The 21,797-nt window shown below is 44.9% G+C and overlaps 1 protein-coding gene across 9 annotated transcripts in view; it reads left to right on the forward strand.

Annotated features, from left to right (window-relative positions):
• The window catches only part of LOC117867266 (collagen alpha-1(XXVII) chain B-like), a 261,780-nt gene that overhangs the window by 51,026 nt on the left and 188,957 nt on the right, over positions 1-21,797 (forward strand). For all 9 annotated transcript variants that reach the window (XM_034752150.1, XM_034752151.1, XM_034752154.1 and 6 more), the window contains 2 exons: positions 4,212-5,647; positions 18,195-18,248. In XM_034752150.1, the coding sequence (XP_034608041.1) occupies positions 4,212-5,647; positions 18,195-18,248 (1,490 nt within the window). The remainder of the gene's footprint in view (positions 1-4,211; positions 5,648-18,194; positions 18,249-21,797) is intronic.

The following is a 21,797-nucleotide window of genomic DNA, read 5'->3' on the forward strand; positions in this document are numbered from 1 at the left end:
CTAGCAGGCTCCAGGCCTCTTAGGCTCCAAAACATGAAGGAAAAATAGAAAGTTGGTTGAAGCTCAACTGAAACGCAGCCCACGGATCAGTCCATGCCACCAGCAATTTTAAAAAATGTAATATTTTCCAAATTCTACTTTCCTGCAAAGGAAGTGAACATCTGGTTGAATCACTTAGTCAAGCAGTTTTCAGAGCAAGTTTTATGTTAACATAAAAGAGGGCAAACAAATACTGTGTTTTGAGCTATTTATTTATTTATTTTTAATAGACTTTTAACGCTCGTGGTTTTTTTTTTTGTTTGTTTGTTTTTGTTTTTTTTTGGAGTTATGTTTGTGGCTCTTTTTACTCCCAGGATAATTATGGGATGTTTAAATGTTTTTGGCTATTGCCGTCCATATAAAACAAATTTTCATTGTGTGTACATGCAGACAAAAAGCCTTCCACTGATGGAATGAATTACCTTCTCTAAAACATCCTGCATTTTTGGAAGAGAAAAGGATGATTTCCTTACAAATAAAGGGATAGTTCTTTCCTTTAAAATGTTTGATGTGGGCATCCAAATAAATTTCAGGAAAATGGTGCAAGTGAACATGAGACGTTTGAGTCCGTATTATCCAAAGCTGGCGCTAGCCCACTGGGGACTATAAGCAGAAATATTTTTTCCCTCCCTGCCCCAATACAAAAACAGGCAAGTTTGTATAATAAGTGAATAGGGGCCCCCTGGAGCTGGTTGGGGCCCTAAGTAATTTCTTAGTCTGCTTATGCCTAGCGCTGGTTTATCACTCAAGAATGTAAGGCTGGGATAATCTAACTCTGTTTTAATTTAATTAATGGAGATATCCTATGCTGTGTGTTTTTTGAAAATCTAGAACTAGAAGGGGAGAACTGCGTACACTGAAAATGCAGCTACACATTCAAAAGCTAATGGTCCAGGTCCTCATCTGGTGTAATCTGTGTCCTTTCATTGATGTCAGTGGATCTGTACGGATTCGCACTAGCCGAGGTTCCAGGCCAATAGCTTTGAAATTTTGACTTCATTCAACCAAACTTTGGATGTAGGTACTAGAGCTAAGCCAGCGGAGGCTAGTAAACTAAGTTATTTCTCTCCTACTTTCTGGTTTTGTGGGGGTGGGAGGGAAATAAGTTAGACATTTCAGCCTTTGGTGAACACCTCTTTCAAGGATATGATAGTTCAGGAATCCCTTCTGCATAGAGCTTCCCATTTTGGAGAGAAATTTGCCCTCAGCCCCAAAATACTGCTACATGGGTACTACAATTAGGCCATGTCTACACTAGAGACCTTACCGTGGCACAGCTGTACCAATGCAGCTGCATTGCTGTAAGTCTCTTGGATAGCCGTTCTATGCCAATGGGAGAGAGCTCTCCTGTTGACATAATTAAACCACCCCCAATAAGTGGCGGTAGCTATGTTGGCAGGAGAACGTCTCCCACCAACATAGTACTGTCCACACTGGCATTTCTGTCACTGTAACTGATGTCACTCAAGGGGGTGTTTTGTTTTTGTTTTTTTCCCCACATCCCTGAGTGACATAAGTTATACCAACAAAAGTGCTAGTGTAGACATAGCCTTAGTTATCCCGGGGTAAGGGACAGAAAGCTTTAGTCCATCCATTTTTTAAAAAAAATGTCTTGATGGTAATTCTAGGAGGAGAAAGTTGACGGGGAAAAGGTAAAGCTTCAATAAATTCATAGCAGTTTAAAGAAGCCAAAAGTGGCACTTGTTCGCCTTTAGTTGTACATTAGTTGACATCCCTTAATGGAACTCATTTGGGGACATGCCCCCCAGTTCAGTGGAATCAGTGTGGGATGTAGTAGCAGAGGTGGGTTGAGCATACGGGTGGCTGAGCACGGAGCAGGAGAGTCCACACATCCCCTGCACAAGGTCTGCTGTAATCAGGCTTCATACAGACATTGGGCTTTTGGCCCAATCTTCTATTTTTTTTTTTTTTTCAACACAATTTGATACGGTAGCTAATGAGGCAGTTGGATTTGTATTTCAAACAGCAGCAGCATCCTTCGAAGAGGGGAAACGTAGTTATGTCTTCGCGGAGCAGTTCCCTAGAGTACAAAATATTTCTGCCTTGTCACTACAATAGATCTCTTGAAGAGAACCTAAAAATACATCTAGCAATTGGAAGCCAGCGTTTAGCTCCTAGATTTAAGCAGCAAATTTATTTCCTTAGGGCCAGATCCTGGTCCCTTTGAAGTCCATGGCAAGGCTCCAACTTGACTTCACTAGAGCCAGGATTTGGCCCTTAGCATTGGAAAGGAGTTGGGAAATGATCCAGAAGACAGAAATGACTGAGGATAGCTCTGTACCTCCCCCATTCAGCAGCGGGTGGGGGGATTCTATCCATGCTGTGAGGACGGAAATCCCTATTGGGTAATATGGGGGGAGGGAATGCCTGGGAACCAGGGGCTCGTTTAGCCAGATAAACACTGATATTAATAAATCCATACGTGCTCATACAATAAACAATCCCATCAGCATAGAGGTAATTGAGAGAGAATTTCCATCCCCTTCACAATTGACCCCTAAACTTCTGTCTGCTATAAAGAGAATTTAAATGCCTTAAAAATAGAAAGCGGGGTGGGAAATAAAGCAGGTTCCAGACAAACTAAATATTGATTTACTTGTTCTAATGTACAAAAATGGTTATGGTTTCCCAAAGTCTAAGAACAGAACTGTTCTCTTTCTAGTGTTCTCTTTTCCTGGCCAGAGCCCATGCTAGGCCTCAGACGGGCTTAAGTTTGCAGCCTTTCTAATGAACACACACAAACTCTTTCTGTTCCAGCTCCACAAATACTGAGAACTGCGTTGAATATGTCACAGTTAAAGGTGAAAGAGGCCAAATTCTGAGAGCCATTTTGGGGGAGTTTTTTTTTCTTCTGCTCATTTTTTTTATCTGTAAGGCCTGTGATGTTAATTGATGTGCAGCTGTGGCTGGCATTGTTATGCTTCTGATTGTTTAAATTCTTCCCTTTGGATGTAGGCATTTGGAGTGAGTAAACTGGGCGTGCAGCCCTCTCCAGGCTAGATTCTACCTTTGATCATTCCCATAGGAAGATTAGGTGGCAATCTAGGAATAGGGATTGCAATTTATCAGTTGTGTTTATGCTGAGAAAAATATAACCCTCTTTATCTCCTTTCTGAATAGCTACTTTTCCCAGTGAGCTCATGGAACAAAGATAGCAATCCTGTGTGTGGAATGAAGAGTAGAATAGGGATAAAGATCTGATCCAACTCTGATCTCTTAAGGAAAAGTCCTATAGCACTTAATAGAGAGGAAGCAATAGGGTTCTATATAGACACTAGACCCTATCGAATTTAATAGACAACTTTGTCCTTGCTATAGTCAGGGCTGGTGCAAGGATGTTTTGTGCCATAGGCGAAACTTCCACCTTGCCCCCCCCCCCCCCCGGCAGCCCCCCCCCCCCCCCCATGGCAGCTCTCTGCCCTGAGGCACGCCCCCTGCCCCAGCTCACCCCTGCTCCGCCTCCACCCCGAGCACGCCATCACTGCTTCACTTCTCCTGTCTCCCAGGCTTGTGGTGCCTAAGCTGATTGGCGCCGCAAGCCTGGGAGGTGGGAGAAGTGAAGCAGCTCACCCCTGCCCCACTTCCTCTGCGAGCACGCTGTGGCTGCTTCACTTCTCCCGCCTCCCAGGCTTGCGGCGCCAATCAGCTAAGGTGCCGCAAGCCTGTGAGGCAAGAGAAGTGAAGCAGCGATGGCGTGCTCGTGGCGGAGGTGGGGCAGGGGTGAGCTGGGGTGGGGAGTTCCCCTGCATGCCACCCCCCCACACCCTTACTTGCTGCAGGCGGCCCTCCCCGCACTCCCCTGCCTCAGCTCCCTCTGCCTAAATGCTGGGGGCGGCCGAAGATCCGGCCACCGCGGTCACTACCGAAGAAAATGGTGCCCCCCAAATTCTAGTGCCCTAGGTCACCTAAATAGTTGCACCAGCCCTGGCTCCTACCCTGGAAATCAAGACAAAATAGATGCATCTGTGACCTGATTATCTGTCTTAAACCGGTCTGAGTGGAGCAGAAGGTAGGCACAATCTATAATCCACCGCATTTGGGGTCCAATCAGCTGCCCATGGTGCCCTTGGAAAGATTCCTATTGACTCAAATGGTGTTGGATCAGGCCCTGGTTTGCCTGGGTACTCATGCTCTTTGCCCCTCTCTTTCAGATGTGGACATTCTTCAAAGATTGGGCCTGGCAGGGAAAAAGCCATTGAGTGCGTGGTCTTCATCACGCTCAGTTCCTCAGGGGGTTATCCCTTTCAAATCGGGGGTCATCTTCACTCAGCGAGCACGCATCGAGGCGCCCATTGGTACCGTCATCCCCACTGCTTTCGGCACAGACTTGGCCCTAGTGCTGAGCTTGTGCTCCCACCGCATCAACAATGCTTTTCTGTTCTCTGTCAAGAGCAAGAAGAAAAAACTGCAGCTGGGGGTCCAGTTCATCCCTGGGAAGGTCATCGTGTACGTAGGCCACAAGCGCTCTGTATATTTTGATTACAATGTTCACGATGGCCACTGGCATAACATGGCCATTGACATCAGAGGCCAGATGGTAACTTTATTTACTTCTTGTGGGAAGCAAAGAGTAGATGCGGATTTGCATTTTAAAAAAGATGAGGCATTGGATCCACAAGGGTCTTTTCTCTTAGGGAAAATGAACCAGCATTCGATACAGTTTGAAGGCGCCATTTGCCAGTTTGATATTTATCCTTCCGCCAAGGCAGCTCATAATTACTGTAAATACCTGAAAAAACAATGCAGGCAAGCGGACACCTTCCGGCCGAATCTGCCCCCACTTGTCCCCCTCTTGCCCAGGGATCCCAGTGCCTCCCCAACGGCCCCTCTGCAGCCTAAGCTCTTGCTACAGGGTTTGAAGAACCTGACTACTGTGATCCCAACATCAGAGCTCATCAAGGTCACAACACCCCTCAAGACTCCAGTTACAGCGTCCACCACCTTGGTCCCATATAAGCTGCTTTCTGCAGGGCCAACAACCAAAGCAGCCAAGGTTACAATTGTGCAGTCTACCGTTCCATCAAGTACTGATATGCAGCTGCCAGTCCATTCACACCCTCGGACTACTACAGCAGCCCTCAGGATATCCCAACCCTCTTCCAATGCAAGTTCACAAAAACACTCCCTTCCCACAGTCAGAAACATCCTGCCTGCTGGCCAAAACTCCACTGCAATCAGCAGGAAAGAGTTGGAGCAAGAGACCAAAAAGATGAACAACCAAAAAACATCCACCAAGCCCTCTGAAACCCCCAGCACTGTAAAGCCAATGAGGAAGAAGATTGAAAACACATCTAGACACGTCCACCCCATGACCATGAAACAAAATCCGGAGAACCTGACCAGTGGACCCATTTCAAATATGCTATTGCCACTACCAACCAGGAAATCCGTTCCTAGCCTAGTTCCTCTACTGTACACCAAATCAACCCCTAAATCTGTTCATCATACCTTCAGAACCAGTGTGCAAGCCTTCAACCTCACAACCCCTGCTGCTGTTGATGGGTTTCAGGTCTTTGACCCCGTTGGACCCACCCTATTTCCATTTTTACTGGGACTTCCTGGATCTAAAGGAAACCAAGGTCCCCCGGTAAGTTTAAGTTTTTAAATATATTCATTCAATATAGTCCAGTGAATAGGACTCCCAGACCAAGGGTCATATCTGCTATCAACTTGCTAGACCTGCCTTGGGCAAGTCACTTCACCTCTCTGGTCTTATAAAAAGGGGATAATGTTTACCTAGCTTTGTAAAGTACTATGAGGTCTACGTAAGTCCTAAATATTGTTGTTAAACTAGAGAGATGCCTGAGTTACCAGGTTTGTATCTGAACTTCTCCAGGCTGGTTTGGACTTATCTCTGCTCTAAACAGGATTGATGTGAAGTGAACAACAGAAGTTGATAAGGGTGTCAGCCTTGACTTAGAATCTCCAGTGTGTTTCCTTTATGCCACTCTACAGAAATACATTTTCGAGATCTTCTGTTGTGGGCTTAACCAATGCATTGTGCATCCCTTTCAGTGTATGACAATTTAAGAAATCTATTTGTAATATCACAAAACCAGCCAGTTAAAATGTGGGGTGCAATATATTTCAAATGTAGTTTAAAAATGCACCTTGGTTTGAATATCACAAAAAATGGCCCAAAATAACTGCCGGTAGTCCTTTTTTGAAAATCTTGGCCATTGTATACACAATGCATATTTTCAAACAAGGGACCGGTAGGACAAATGGAATAATGGAGAAAGCACTTTAGAGAAAATCAATATTTTTATGGAGTAACTGTAAAATTTCATTTCTTTTTTAAATACACATTTAAAATGTACACAGAATTTCTTTCTAAATAGGCTTTGCAGAATTCAATTTTTTAAATAATTTTGATGGATAATATTGAGAGCATTTTTTCTATTTTTACCTATTTAAATTTTCAGTTGTGGGAAATTTATGGTGAAGTCCGATGATTATTTAATGACAGTAGATGTTGAGATTCAGAAAGTTAAAGCTTTATAACCATTAAAACACAAATTATATATTTTGACATAGGATATTGACAAAGTAAATATCCTTCAATCAAACTCTAAGGTCGCAAGCATTTTACTTTGCCTATCTGTACATTTTGATCTTTATCAATGGAAATGTTTTTTTGGCTGTGTGTGTATACAGTGAAATTGACATTTACTGACAAAAATCTAATCCTTCCAAGCCTACTTATAAATGTAACTACTGCATTCACACACAATAACCATTCTTAAAAGAATATATATGTAGGCCATGAAAATGTATACATACCTTTTGTAATGCCAAAAGCAATTAGGCCACCTTAAGGACTATCTGCTAACTCCTTTGGATTTTTTTTTTTTTTTTTTTTAAATACTAGAATGCAAACAAAATCTTTCAACTGGCTAGCTTCTGAGAAAATCTTTATTTGATCCTCAGACTTTTGTTATATTGCAAGTGTGTGTGTGTGTGTGTGTGTGTGTGTGTGTGTACTTTATATGGATATATACCAATACAAGATGCTCCCAGAGAGATTCCTTGATTGCCAAGTTCCAGCCCAGAGCTAATTTTTACAGCTGACTTCTTAAAACACTGAAAAAAGGGTTTACAATGGAAAAATGAAGATAAACTTAAGGGACACCATTAGTAATACTTCTGTCTGCAAATGTACTGCCTAACACCTCCAATAACAATGCCCTGATCCTGCAAACACCACATGCTTAACTTTAAGGTTTGGGGCCAATCTATAGTTAGAACTTCAGGTTTGGATCCAAGGTTTTGATTGTTACCTGATATTTTGGATGTGGCATCACCGACAGATCTCAGTTTGTTCCAATGTTCCTTTGTGTGACTAAGATCTCAAGGTTGCTACTTCATCACGGTTGTATGCTGCCAGTAGATTGTAGACTCCTCTTTGATTTTTAGATATATGAAATAGCACACACCCTCCAATTGTTGACGGCGAGTCAGGAAGTCTCCACAACTTCCCTGTGTGCACAAAACTGTCTCCTACAATTTCTTTTGTGTCTCCATGAGTGAAAAGCCTATGTACTTGTGGAGATTCCCCTTAAGCTTATTAGTTCTTCAGTGGCAGGAATCCAATCAATGATTGTGCATCCCTTCTCCAAAAATATGACGTACCTGTAACTACTGGATCTATAGCTGGTCGCTCAGGGCTCCAGTGGACTCTTGGCCTCCCCTCTCTAACTCCTTGTTCCAAAAATAGTCTGAGGGTGAACATACTAGTCTTGTTCTTCCTACTCTCCCCTCCTCCCCCACCCAACATGAAGAGCTTGTTGTTCAAGTAGAGTGGAAAATCCCACTCAGCCTATGAATCACAGCAAACAGACTGATGCAGGCCACAGAGGGCTTAGGAAATTGATGGCAGACGTTTCCATCTGCTCAGAGAACAGTTAGGGTCCTGGAGCTGGGGAAAGGAGAACAACTAAGCCGCTGCCTGGCTTCATCCTCTTTGACTTCTGGAAACAAAGTGAGCGTATTGAGAGGGAAAGGTTATAGCTGCATTGGACCTGGCTGCTGTGTACTATTTGATATCGTCTGTGACTCTCTTGGGGATCTCTGTGTGACACTTTGTTGAAAGCTTCACCCCGACATTGGGCCGGGGGAAGAGAGCACTGAATCAAGATGATATGTTAAGAAATTAATTTAGCATTTATGTAACCAGGCAAGCGCATTTCAGAATATGAGCGCTGATAAATGCTTCATGGTTGAGTAATTACCCTGGCACCATCTCCATGTTGTTGGGCAGACATTTTTGATGAGGTCAGACTCTCAACGCAGTACTTCCTGGTCTGGTATGTGATAGCTCAGCCAGTCAATCTTGCCTTGATTAAGCAGATTACAGGCTGAGAACCAGCAATTACTGTGCATTGCATCTGGCACAAGGGTGGAAGGAAGGAGATGGTGTTAACTAGTGCAATTGTTATCTGATAGAAGGTTCCTTCGTTACAACTCCCCTTCTCTAAGGCAAGCCCCTGGGAAGGTGCTCTGAAAACCGTCCATTGCCAATCTCTAGGGTGGGATTTGTGGGCAGGCATGGAAGAGTCATGGTGTACAGACCTCAAGAGATGAGAAATGGGGCCCATCCTGGCCCACTCCTGGAAAGGGAGCCCCTGCGTGCTGCTCAGCCGCCATTGTATAAGCTCGCTTAAGAGCTGTGCTGGCATAGGCTCGCTCCCTCCCCTGCACTTACATGCTCCCCCTCCAAGCCACGGAGGCTGAATTAATGTTGCAGAGAGCCACGCTGACTCCCATGCAAACTTCTGCTGGAAACTTACCATGTTGGAAGGGAGCATGCTGAGTACAGCAGCTCTCCTCCCCCCCGCCCCCCCGGTCTGGCTCCATTCCAGAAGACTGATAGTTCCCAGCTGCCCACCTCCTGCTTTAAAACCTAGGAACTGTAATGATGTGGTGCTCCCAAGGGTGGTCTGTTGCTGAAAAAGGGGTGAGGATGCTGTATTGTCTCTACTCTCTCCTTTCATGAGCACAGGGCCCTTCGTGCCCTCTCTCTAGCTCTTTTGCTGCTAGGCAGGAGGAATAACTATGTCATTCTGCTTTGGTACCATTTACACCTGTTTTATCCAGGTGTAAAGGATGACACAGGTGCAAGGCAGTGGTGAATCAGGCCCTGCAGTCTTTGCATATAACACAAAATAATATCAACATAACCCTAGATTTACATAGGTCCTCCCCTCCCAATTGGCCCCAAAGCTATTTACAAAGTTAACTGCTCTATACAAAGTGTGTGCTGAAAGAATCCCTTTGCTAATCAATAAGCTTCAGTTACCTCTGGGGTAGAGCGTAACAGCTGTTTAGCAGAGCAGGGCTAATGCAACAGGATATGAAGACACATCCCATATGCAATTAGAACTGCAGCATTAACGCCTTAGGAATTTAGGGTAACGACTGTTTTTTACACAATGGAATTTGGCCAGAACGCCAAGATTAACAGGCTTGTTTTGTTTTTCAAAAGTGCCATGGGATCATTAATGACCACAAAGAGACAGAATTTGTGTCTTAAATGGTTTCTGGGCAGGAAAAAAAGGAGCAAAAAGGCACCCAAATATCATGCTGTGTCACTAGCTCAATAATGACTCAGTGGCTGGCAATCTTTCCTCTGACTCATCAACCCTACTTCCCACAGCACCTATAAAGCCCAGTGCTGACCCAGGCTGACTTTGTTTGGCTTTCAAGAATTGATGAGAGTGCAGCCCGTGGCTACAGGTGATATGCAAAACCACAAAAGAAAATGACATTCTGTTAATGCATCAGGTCTTTGAAGCAGGCTCAGTGTGAATAAATTGAGTTCTCCTGCTGATTACTTGCTGGGCTTTTGTGTATACAATGTATGGCAAGATATAAGGGAGTCTTTCCCCATATGCAATAAAGCAGGAATTCCATAGGTTCTTGCCAGCCTCAAGAGCAAAGCCCAAAAGACCTGAACGGTGTCCTGAATTTATATGCAGCATTGGGGATTTTAATACTTTACTCATGCTGAAATATACGGTGGAGCTGCCTGCAACTGTCTGAAGCCACTAAGAGGATGTGGTGCCACTGAATAACACTAGCGGTACAATTGAAGTGTGTTTAACATTCAAGTCACAAACTTTACCGGGGGGGGGGCAGGGGGAGAGAGGGGAGGAGCTGGGGTGTTTTCACTGATATTTTCAAATGTCCTCATCAGAAAAATCCCAACATAAGAGTGCGCAGTCACTGCTTGCACGATACCGTTTGTGAAGATATCTTACATAGGTTGCTTTTCACCAGTTTGGTGAATCCTGGATGTAAAGTAAACTTGGTTCTGAAGCCTTTTGCTTTTGCTATGACTTTCTCAAGCAGCTTAGGGATCCTTGAGCTTCCTCAACAGGCTGGTGGGGAAATGGAAAGTTCATTCTGGGACTCCTCCAAAGCTCTTTGAAGTCACTGGGAGTCTTTCCATTAACTTCAGTAGGCTTTGGGTCAGGCCCTTAATACTGAGTCTAGGGACTCTGATGAAATTCATCCTTGTGCAGAGGGCCACCGCTCACTCTGCTACCACTGCAGTCCCACTTAAGCTTTGCTTTTTGAGGGCTTAAATAGGACATAAGTGATGCATAGACTATGTGCAGGCTCCCTGCACAGACATGAATTTCATCTTCTGTGCAAACCACAAAAAATGATACGTAATAAACAAATAGGCATATTTTATGGTGTAAAAATGTGGTCTCCTTTGCAACCTGGGTGTCAGAGATATGGGCCCAAACAGCAATTTTATGGGGTTACTGAGTGCTACCAGAAAGACTCAGAGTCTTCTCCACTCTGACTCCACTGGGACTTCAGCATCTTTCGGGGTGATCCCTCTGGCAGCTTTCTTGTCTGCCATTCATGAGAGAATACACAGGGCTAGGCTTGGCAGGATCCCATTGAAATCCAGAAACAATGGCAAGAGAGAAATTATTTTTCACCCTTAACTGATGATGGAGAAGCTTCCAAAGGTGGAGAATGAGACTTCTAGAAAGGGTGGGTTTTATTTTGCATTATAGACCGCTATTCCCCTCAGTTGTTGTCATTTCAGTGATGGCTGGGCTACAGATAGAGGGGTTGAATCGGTTACAGCCTTGGCTAACATAGCTGCATTTTTTTTTTAGCTCAAGCAGTAGAGGCTCATGGGTTTTAGATTTGATCCCTTTTGCCGCTCACCAGTCCAAAGGTATGATGTTATGCTAGCAGTCAATATTGTTGCAAAATCAAATGTTTCTGAATCTGCGTGATGAGTCCAGTTTTCTGCAACTACCATCTTCGGAATATCTCTGAATTGTTGCAAAAACTTGCCAACTGAATCAGAAAAAAAAATCTTGGTAATATGGATAATCCTCAAAATCAATAGAATATTAAACGTCTTTTTCCAGTCCGACTTGTGACATAGACGGCTGCCCATGTTGATAACATATGATATATTATAGAACATACAATATGTTTCAATGCCCTTAATTTATGAGTCATGTACAGAAAAGCCACATTATTCTATATATTATACTGACTAAGACTAAGATGGTTTTAGAATCATTCACATAATTGGCCCATAAATCATTATGAATTTAACCAGAAATGCACCCAAAGGGAATCTGGTTGCAGGGCAGTAACTGAGTATGAAACAGACCCGCTTGCTTAAAATGAAGTTGGTGTCAAAGAACAAGTTAAGAGCAATTGGGATCAAAGTGCTGGAAAGGCGGTAATGGGAAATATATAAAGAGAAGACAGGAGAAGAAAGGGACAATGATGGAACAGAAGACCCTTCCATTTCCTCACAGTCCTTCAGCATCCTGCCATGGTCACAAGCATGTAATAAGCAAGTTTGGAAAATGCTCCTCCAAACTGCTTTAGGCAGCAAAATTGGACTGGAAGTCTCTCAAGAAGAGGCTCTTCTCTAAAAGGTTTCTATGAGGTCCTTGCTTCAATTATCTGTGTTCTTTCTCTGGGTTGCAGTAGTGCCTGGGCCTCCTAGTCATGGATGCTGTACAAACACAGAATGAATATGTATTTTCAATATATAGATGTATTACTAGAAAATTTTTGTGGATGGAATTTTTGGGCTTTTACTCCCTAACCTAGTTGAAACCAGGAGGTGCCAAACTGGGTAGGAGGGAAAGTTTTAACCAATCTTTTTCAAACCTTCAAAATTGTTTTAGGCAAAGATTCAAGTGGGTTCTAGTATATCTAGTTTGTCTATCCCTACGTGAAAAATGCCTAGCAGGGGGAGATGTTCTTCTAGATGCTGAAGATGCATCTTTTGGACAAACAAAAATATATAAACTTTCTCCTTTTCTATCCTATTGTATGATGGGTCATTAGTTCCAATGTTGCCCCTTCACCCATCCTACCCACTTCAAAGTTAGTGCTCTCCAGTGATACAGACTACTTTATTTAGTTTGTATCCGCACCACTGTAATTCAGAGCAGCATGTGCTTGAAAGAAGCCTCAAATACATGAACAATTGTGATGGAAAAGAGGAAAAAGACAAAACACAGACTTACCGTCTGAAAGGGTAAAGCTACTCCTCAGAAAGCAGCACAAATATAAGGGGTGGGAAAGCTTTGAAATGTATATTTCTGTAGTTCATTTTTGAGGTGGTTTCTATTGCTCCTCTGAGAAACAGAGGAGAAGAGCAGTATTGGTAAATTACATTTTTATCTTCCTTTTCATCCCCAAAGTCCCTGTAGGGGCTGTACAAACTGTACAGAGACCATTTTGCTCCCCATTGAGATGCAGCCACCTCTTGTGGAGACTGTAGCACTCCAGCAACACTGTACAGTAGGTTAGGACAGAAAGTGAAGAAGAATACTATCTCCAGTTGCAAGAGCTGAAGAGATCTAGGGAGATAGAATATAGCCCTTGTTGACAGAGTTTCACCAGGACACCGATGCCTCTAGATCAGGGGCAGCCAACCTGAGCCTGAGAAGGAGCCAGAATTTACCAATGTACATTGCCAAAGAGCCACGTACTATGTCAGCAGCCCTCCATCCGCTCCTCCCCTCGCTCCCAGCGCCTCTCACCCACCGGCAGCCCTGCCAATCAGTACCTCCGCCTCCCTCCTCACACCTCCCAATCAGCTGTTTCATGGTGTGCAGGAGGCTCTGGGGGGGGGGGAAGGAGCGAGGGCATGGCAGGCTTGGGGGATGGGGTGGGAAGGGGTGGAGTGGGGGCAAGGCCTGTGGTAGAGCGAGGGGTTGAGTAGTGACGGGGGCAGCTGCAGGCACCAGCGCAGCAAGCGTGTGCCAGGGGCGGCAAGCTGCGGGGGGGCGGCCTGCCAGTCACTGTGAGGGTGGCAGGTTGGCGGCTTTTGGCGGCATGCCTGCGGGAGATCTGCCGGTCCCGTGGTTTCGGCGGCAATTTGGCGGGGGGGGGGGGGACACCGATGGCGCGGCACCGGCGGACCTCCCGCAGGCATGCCGCCGAATCCGCGTGACCCACAGGCGCGCTGCCAAAAGCCACCTGCCTGCCATGCTTGGGGCGGCAAAACACATAGAGCTGCCTCTGAGTAGTGAGCACCCCCTCAGCACATTGGAAAGTTGGCACCCGTCGCTCCAGCCTCAGAGTCAATGCCAATACAAGGAGCCGCATATGGCTCCGGAGCCACAGATTAGCCACCCCTGCTCTAGATCTATGGACACTTGATGACCCTAAAAGGTCAGGCTTCTATATAGATCTCATTCAAGGGGCAGCTCCTGCAGCATCACAGCACCCCCAGCCTGTACCACCATGCTGAGGAATTAGTTCAGTGGTGATTCAGAGGGACGAGAGCCAGCTCCTGAATCGCCAACCGCAATTCCTGCAGCAGTTAGATATTCTTTGGAGGTTTCCCATCCCAGGACGAGCTCAGCCTTGCTCAGCTATGAGATTTGAAGGGCTCCTAGAAGATGGTTGTATGACGGCAGACAAAAGAGGCAGAGTGGGGTGGGTAATGAGATGGGAAAGGCAGATGGACCAATCAGTTGGGAAAAGCGGTGGGATGAAATGTTGAGGTTTCTGATGTCCTCAAGGTCTGGTATATCTGCAACTTCCATCAACCTGGTCAAATTCTCTGCAACTTGAAATTCAGGAGGCTAGAAATAAAACTCTCTTCTCAATCCTGGAATCTCAATTTTGCTCCCGAATGTTTCCCAGAAGCCGCACAGAATACATCCTATCATCACCTGGTGAAAACAGTCGTCATTGTTCATGCTATTGTAGGAAATTATGAGACGGGTTAGATTTTCTTGAAGCCACCTTCAGTTGTTTCTCAAAACTATCTAGACTTATTAGGTGAGCTCATCTGCCTGGCAGGAGAAGAGAGCATCTGCTTCTGATTCCTCTCCTTGATCTCCTAATTTTTTGGGGCATGGTGATGGTAGGGATTTGAGTTCTCTACCATCAGTTTTCAGAAGGAGGAGGCAAAAAGCTAGACACCCAGGAATCAAAAAAATTCTAGGAACCCTTATTTGCTAAGACAGGCTGTCAGCTTTTCAGTCCCACAGTGTTGACATGAAATGGGAGGGATGAGGCAGAGCACTGCTACCTCCATCTAATGAACTGAGCGAAAGTGAAACCACCTGCTTTTTGAAACCTCTTCCAATAGTCAAGATGGACTTGTCTCAGAGATGGCATGATGATTACCATGGAGGGATCTAGCCAGCCCTGCAGGAATAACTTAACCCTACCAGCTTAGGGATGAGAACAGGTATCCTGCTAGCAACAGTAAATGAAACCCAGCATAGTTTCTGCAGAGCGAATGGCATTGTTCTTAGGCTGCTGCTTACTGACTGCTGTGATATTCTCCATATGCTGTAAGTGGAACTGTGTCCTGCCTTGGATAACAGTGCAACCATCCAGCCTGGTTTTTATGTTTCTCTGTTTATGGATGTGGCTCTGTCTTAGTCTGTGCTCTTTGTTTACTTTGGCTTAGTTTATGTATTACTTCCCCAGCTCTGTGATCAAAGGCAGGTTTCCTCCAGCATTCACATGATCAATGTCACCTACTCCAGGCTCCTTAGGGATTCAAATTGGATTGTATAGAAATAGATAGATACTGGTATAACTTGGAACAGAGAGGACATGGATCAGTGGAATGACGGGACGTACATGTTAGGTGGAGGAGGGAAAGAAGTAACACAAGGCCCCGTATCCTATGTAGCATATTGGACCTAAATTATGCAGTAGAGATCCCAGAATATAGAGCACTGTTTACCCTACTCTAACCACCATTCCCTGACACTGAAATTAGTACAGTATCTTGTGGGCTTTTTATGTTCAATTTTAAATTCCCCCCCCCCCCCCCCCAAAATTTGGAGAGTGTGGTATTGAAAAGGTGTAACTGGGTTGCAGTAATTATTAGAGGGAATCAGGGCTTTTGGTATCAAAGACTGTCTGGGGCAGATGATTTTGGTTTTTGGTACTCAGGATGCAGTTAGAATTTTTGGAGAGGGGCTGCATCTCCTTTCTCCCTCCCTCTTTTGGGGCGGCGGTGGAGGAGATGACTTTAAATGATGGGAGGGGTGTTTGAATTCTTTGTTTCAACTGGATGTTGCTTTGGAGGTTGGTGGGATAGGGGAAATGATTTCCACCCATATGTGCCACTGTTATTCCAAGCAACAATGGATGAGATGTTTCTGCTGAAATGATCAGAAGTGGATACTGACATTTTAAATTGTCATCATTATACTTCAGAGTCAACATTCTGAGCTGGAGGGAGCAGTTCACAGAAATAATAGTTTCAGGATGTCTGCAGACTCAGGCTACATCTTCACTGCACGGGAGGGATTGATTTAAGATACGCAAATTCAGCTACGCGAATAGCGTAGCTGAATTCGACATATCCGAGCCGGCTTACCCCGCTGTGAGGACGGCGGCAAATCGACCTCCGTGGCTCCCCCATTGACAGCGCTTACTCCTACCTGTGCTGATGGAGTACAAGCGTTGATTCGGGGATCGATTGTCGCGTCCCAACGAGACGTGATAATTCGATCCCCGAGAGATCAATTTCTACCCGCCGATTCAGGTGGGTAGTGAAGACGTAGCCTCCGTTAGATATCACTGCATCAATTATATTTCATTCATCTTTTGATAATTATCTTCCCAGCTACAAGGGTTGGGGAATTTTTTAATGAAAGCTTGAATTCCAGAGCAGTTATTCAGTAGACTGATTCAAACAAAAAGCCTACAATTATGTGTTTGTGCAGCTGCATAGTCACATTATATGTGGTGTTCGGAGTTAACACAATGGCAGGTTAAACTGATGTGTGTGTATAGCTTAACATAAGGATCGGTTGTATGAGTGGGGGCTGCTTATATAAGGAACAGCAATACTATATTAGCTAGTGATGGGCATCTCTCAGATCAAATAGTCATCCGATAATTCAGAGTAGGAATCAGGCTGGAAATCTGAAGAACAAGGGAATAGCGAGCAATTGACATTTGATAGGAGCAGTAGGTGAGGATGCACTAGAACTTCCACTGTGATGAGACATTATCCCTATCAAGCTGTAGGATCTTACACCTTTAGACCATGCATTCTTTTGATATCTTCATCACTGTCTGGTTCCACCTGAGCCAGCTACACGGCAGAAAGAGAGATGCTAATGCATTCAGTGCCAGTTCAAATTAGTAGCCAGGAGGGACTGGGGAGAGGAAGGGGATTACCTATACATATTTTAACCTCTGCAAATTTTTGCATTTGTTTGGACCAAGGCTCAGTTTTATCCTTATCTCTTCTGAACGAATTTACTCACCACTTACCTGCTGTATGTGAGGATTGGTAATATTCACCAGGGTTCTTTTGAGGAGAGACTTTGTTAGCATATATGCAGGCTTTCACTGTTTGAAACCATAGCCTAGGATGGAATTTAGAGTAGGGGTCTCCAAGGATTTTCTGGTGCATTTGAATTTATATTCCTGAGATCTGTGTTAGGGATCTTGAACGTTTAACTCTTTCTTTGGTGCCGCCGAATGTACAGACTCTGAGTCACCTGTGTTGTTTCACAAGTGACAGAGTCAGTTTTATGATGTTCTTAACTTGTGGGAACAGAGCACCACGTTAGTCTGCAATAAATAAAGGAAGGATGTAGGGAGCAGGAACCGAATGTGGAGTACAGCGTGCACCTGCTCGGCAGCAGATCTGATCACTTCCCACTCCTAGTTCTACTTTTGGTAAAAGCTCTTTGGACTCCGGAGCAGTTGGAAAGTTCAGGCTAGGTTCCAAAGATTCTTTAGCCTTCTGCTCTTTCTCTCTCCCTCCTCCCCCGAGAAACAAAACCCATCATTCGTAACAAGCTACTTTAATATAAGTCTCCAGTGAGACACTTTAGCTAACTATTATTAATGTCAGTGCTGTAAACAGGGTTGCAAGAGTGATTAGGAGTTGCAGCTCTCTCTGGAAATTTGGATTCTCCAGTCCATTGAGAATAAGTTTAAAGAAGGATTTTACAGTTTTACTTCAGCATCTTAAACCTCATTATGTTCCCCTAAACTGTTACAGACCAGCATGCAGCAGGGAGCCTATAACTCTATTCTATTGTAACCCAGCATCCAAAAATCCCCACTGCTTTGACATGACTAAACTTACCTCTTTGATATTGCAGCACCACGTCCAGGAACTTCCACCATTGACACCAATTTTATTACTTTTGCCATATAATATAATATCTAGGAGAGTACAGAGCTGTGGTGTGATTATCTCTTTAATATCACAATTCCTCTAGGAACCTATACTACAGAGATGACTATGTTTCCTTAGCTTTTGTATAATATAACACACAACGTGCCTGCTTCTTTCAACATTGAGATGCAATTTGTGTTACCTTATTATGTTACAGTGCAGAATCCAGGAAACTGAAACACAGCTGTGATTGGAGAAATAAAGACTACAGCAGCAAGATGAAAATGCTTTGTCTCTGCTCTATTGAAATACATAGTTCTGTGACTGGTGTGCATAGATTTTATTCCTTTACAACAATAGCTTAAGTTGCATGGAAACTCTGGGCTTTGTGCCATAACTGGTCTTTCTTCCTCCCTCCTGCTCCAAACAGTTAGATTATGGCTCTTCCAGAACTGTTGACATGAGCACGGTCTTCTGTATAACTGTAAATAATATTTCTTTACCTCTTTTCTAGGGCCCCCCAGGTCTACCAGGCTTACCAGGCCCTCCTGGCAAGAGAGGCCCACGGGTAAGTGGTTTTTTGAGTCTACCCCTGCGCCTTTTTGCTGGCATCTTGTCTTTCTGTGCTGCTATTCTCCATGCCAACACATGGTTCTACCGTAGTGATTGAGCTAGTGACCACTTTGAGCACAGCTGTTGAGGTCTGGCACAGTTTAGAGCAAAGATTGGCTTCCATCCTTTCCCCCTCCGCTATACAAGATTTTCAGCAGGCCAAACTTCTTCTGCCACGGTCTGGGGAAGGAGCAGCCTGACCTGAGGTTTGGCATTAGGCTATCGGTCAGACTGTTGCTCTCTGTCCTTATCTTCCCACTTTCTCTTTAGTGTCCAACCTTTTATTGTTACAGAACACACAGAGACATTTGATTTGACCATGTTTCTTATCTGGCCTTTATCTATCAGGTCTCCAGACCTACTTCCTCTCACCTCTGAATTTTGCCCTTGCACACAATGCTATCTAAATGGCTCCTATAATAAAATTAATTTTAATTGATTTCCACTCAACTTAGCTGTGGCGGACCCAGAGAAAGGACCTCTCTGACCATTTTCTTGTCTGTTTCAGAATCTAGGACAAAATCTCTAACCTAGTCTTCTGTGTATTTTCCCTTCTACCCCATATCTTCTAAATTCAGATACAAACATGACTAAGAGTCCCAAGAGCCATCCTGGGGAAATGCCTCATCCCCGGAAACACCTGGGTTTTTTGAGTCCTGTAGTCAGCTAAGTTACACACAACTTTTAGCATTGAGTCAGCTTCAGCAGCTATTGCAGTACTGGGCAATTCTATACCGGTGTTTTTAACAATAGACGGCGATTCTTGTGGTAACACAATGTTGTCCCAAAGCACAGATCTGAGTGTGGATCCTGAACTCACATTCTTGCATACCGAGTTGGGGGGATTGGGGCCCTTGGCCTCTAGGGTGGGAGCAGGAGGAAGGATCATTTAATATCATGATCAAGTCACCTCTTTCAGTTGACCCTTGAGCTGCCAGAGTTCCCACTGGTGCCAGAGGGAACTTTAGCTGGAAAGATGGGTCAGCCCCACACGAGGCCTTGGAAAGATGGCTCTGAGGGCAGAAAACAGGGGAGTGCCAGAGGGCGCTTGTGTTGCAGTCCAGTGAGATTCATGGTAAACAGGCGTGGATAAGTGTACCCCATTTCTGTACTAGTAAAAGGGAATGGCCTGTTTTCCTCCCCCCACCCCCCCAAAGAAGCTGAGTGCCCACAGCTCCCCCTGAACCACTTCTCCTCTGTGGCACAGATAGCGTTAAACACATATGCGTGGAGCCCCAGGGCCCAAGTAGTTTGTTAGCCAGTTATGGGCGCAGGTAGTGCCTTACGAGCGTGTGAATGTCATTCACAGTGATTCATACAAGAAAAAGGAGGATTCTGTGCTGGTACGTGCGAAGACATGCAGTTCAGAGGAAGGCAGCGTATCTAGTGCTTAGAGCAGACTCCTGCATTTTAACTGGGATTCTGCCACTGACTCATATGACCTAAGGGAAGTCATTTAACCCCATTTGTAACAGAGGAGTCACACAGGGATGTAATACTGCATTCGCTTAACGAGCAGGAGGGGTGAGGATTAGCTAACTGTCTGCTCTTCCCGTGCAAATTTTTCATTCCAGGAGCTCTTAAGCACTTCTGTAATGGGCCATGATTCTCATTCACACTAAGGCCCCTTTACTCTGTCCGTGAAAAGAAACCTTAAAGTGTAATTTGTGCTCACTTTAAGGCCCCTTTATGCAGCCAGGATGATGTAAAGGGGCCTTAGGGTAAAGGAGGATCAGGCCTGATGTTTTCAATACAGGTTATTTACTTACCTCAGTGTTCTGCACTGGAACTTTTGCAGCATGGGTACTGAGAGATCCAAGCATTTAGCTGTTGTTTTGTACTGTTGCCTTCATGGTCCTGGGTAACGTTTCGCACAGATACAGCTGATGTTTTGTGCAGAGACCTGCGCGGTGCAACCCATGACATATGCAGGCATAGCTACTCTTTTTTTTCCTTTGGCAAACAGAGTGACCCAGCTACATATTTGACATAATCCTTTATTGACAAACACATTAGCACAGACCATGCTTAAATACCAACACGGGGTTCTCCTATGAGTCTGCAGTTGCTGGAAAATTCCCAGTTAAGGCTGAAAGTCTCTGCTCTCCCTCGCTCATAATCCTTACCGCAGGTCTCCAGCTGAGCTTAGTGAGCACAATGGGATGTCTGCGCTCGGAGCTGGGCGTGCGATTTCCAGCTCCAGGAGACATAATCGTGCTAGCTGTCATGGAGCTAGCGTAATAAAAACAGAACACAGCTGCCGGGGCATGAGCGGCAGGAGCGGCTAGCCACCCAAGAGATGCACTTGGGTGGCTAGCCCCTCCCACTGCTCGCACTGGCCATGGCCTGCCTTCTATTTTTAGTGCACTAGCTTGTTGAGAGCTAGTGAAAGTAAGTTTCCCGGAGCTGGGAATCCCAACCTCAGCTTGAAGTGTAGACATACCCCTCTGGTATGTAAGCTTAACCCAGGGTCTGGAGGCCCCAGCTTTCCTGTGCACATCTATCCAAATTCCTACAGCTAAACAAAACTGAGCTTTGACATTTCAGTGGCAGTGAAAGGAAAAAAAGGGTTGTTAAGGCTATGAGTGGGTCTTTCAGTGTCCTCCCATCCATAGCACAGCCTGCTTCAGCAGGGAAGAAGAACTGCCCTGCGCGTACTGTTGTTTTGTCTTCATTAATGGTTCTGGGATTTAAGGATTTGCACTAGAGGAAGGGAATGTGGCCAGACAGTAGGATGGGCTTAGAGGGGTTCTTGTTTTTGGTTGCAAAAGCACCCTGAAAAAATAAACCATCAACCTCAGATATTTTTTTTTCTCCTTTTTGCTTAACCTGGACCTCCTTGAAATTCCTCTGCAGCTGCACAGACCTTGTCCCTGCTGCAACAAGACCCATACTGGATCAGCCCATTGGTCCATCAAGTGAGGTATCCTGCCTCTAGCAGAGAAAATTTCAGGGGAAGGAGGAACAATGCATGTAACTAGCTTTGTAATGCTGTACGTTTTGAGAGCAGGAAGGATTTCTTCATCTCCTCTGCAGTTTATGGCCTGATGAGGCATGGTGCTCTCATCTTAGCTTGGATAACTGCAGTGTTGTTAATGCTTATACAATTAGCCGCCTCCTCCGAAACCTGCCACAGCCTCTGACCACCTGCATCAGTGAATTCCACAGGGTGACGATGTCCTATTGATACAGCACAGTATTTCCACTTCTTTATATAAGTCTGTGGGCTGACACCCATGTTCTCTGATTATTGGACAGTGTAAAAATAACTGAGTGGCTTTCTCTTTTCTAGGGTTGGTGGCCCACTGTTGGTTTGTGGAGAGCTGGCTGGTCACATGATGCTGGCTCCTTATTTCCAGTCCTCCTGAGCAAAATAAGCTCTAACAGTCGAAGCATAGTATTGCCAGTGTATAACTGTATCCACACTAGGGGCTCTTGCCAGCATAGCTGTCGGTCTCAAATTGCACCCCGACCAATATAGCTATGCCAGTGAAAGTTTGTAGGG

Source organism: Trachemys scripta, chromosome 17 (assembly GCF_013100865.1).
Source record: "Trachemys scripta elegans isolate TJP31775 chromosome 17, CAS_Tse_1.0, whole genome shotgun sequence".
Taxonomy (NCBI): Eukaryota; Metazoa; Chordata; order Testudines; family Emydidae; genus Trachemys; species Trachemys scripta.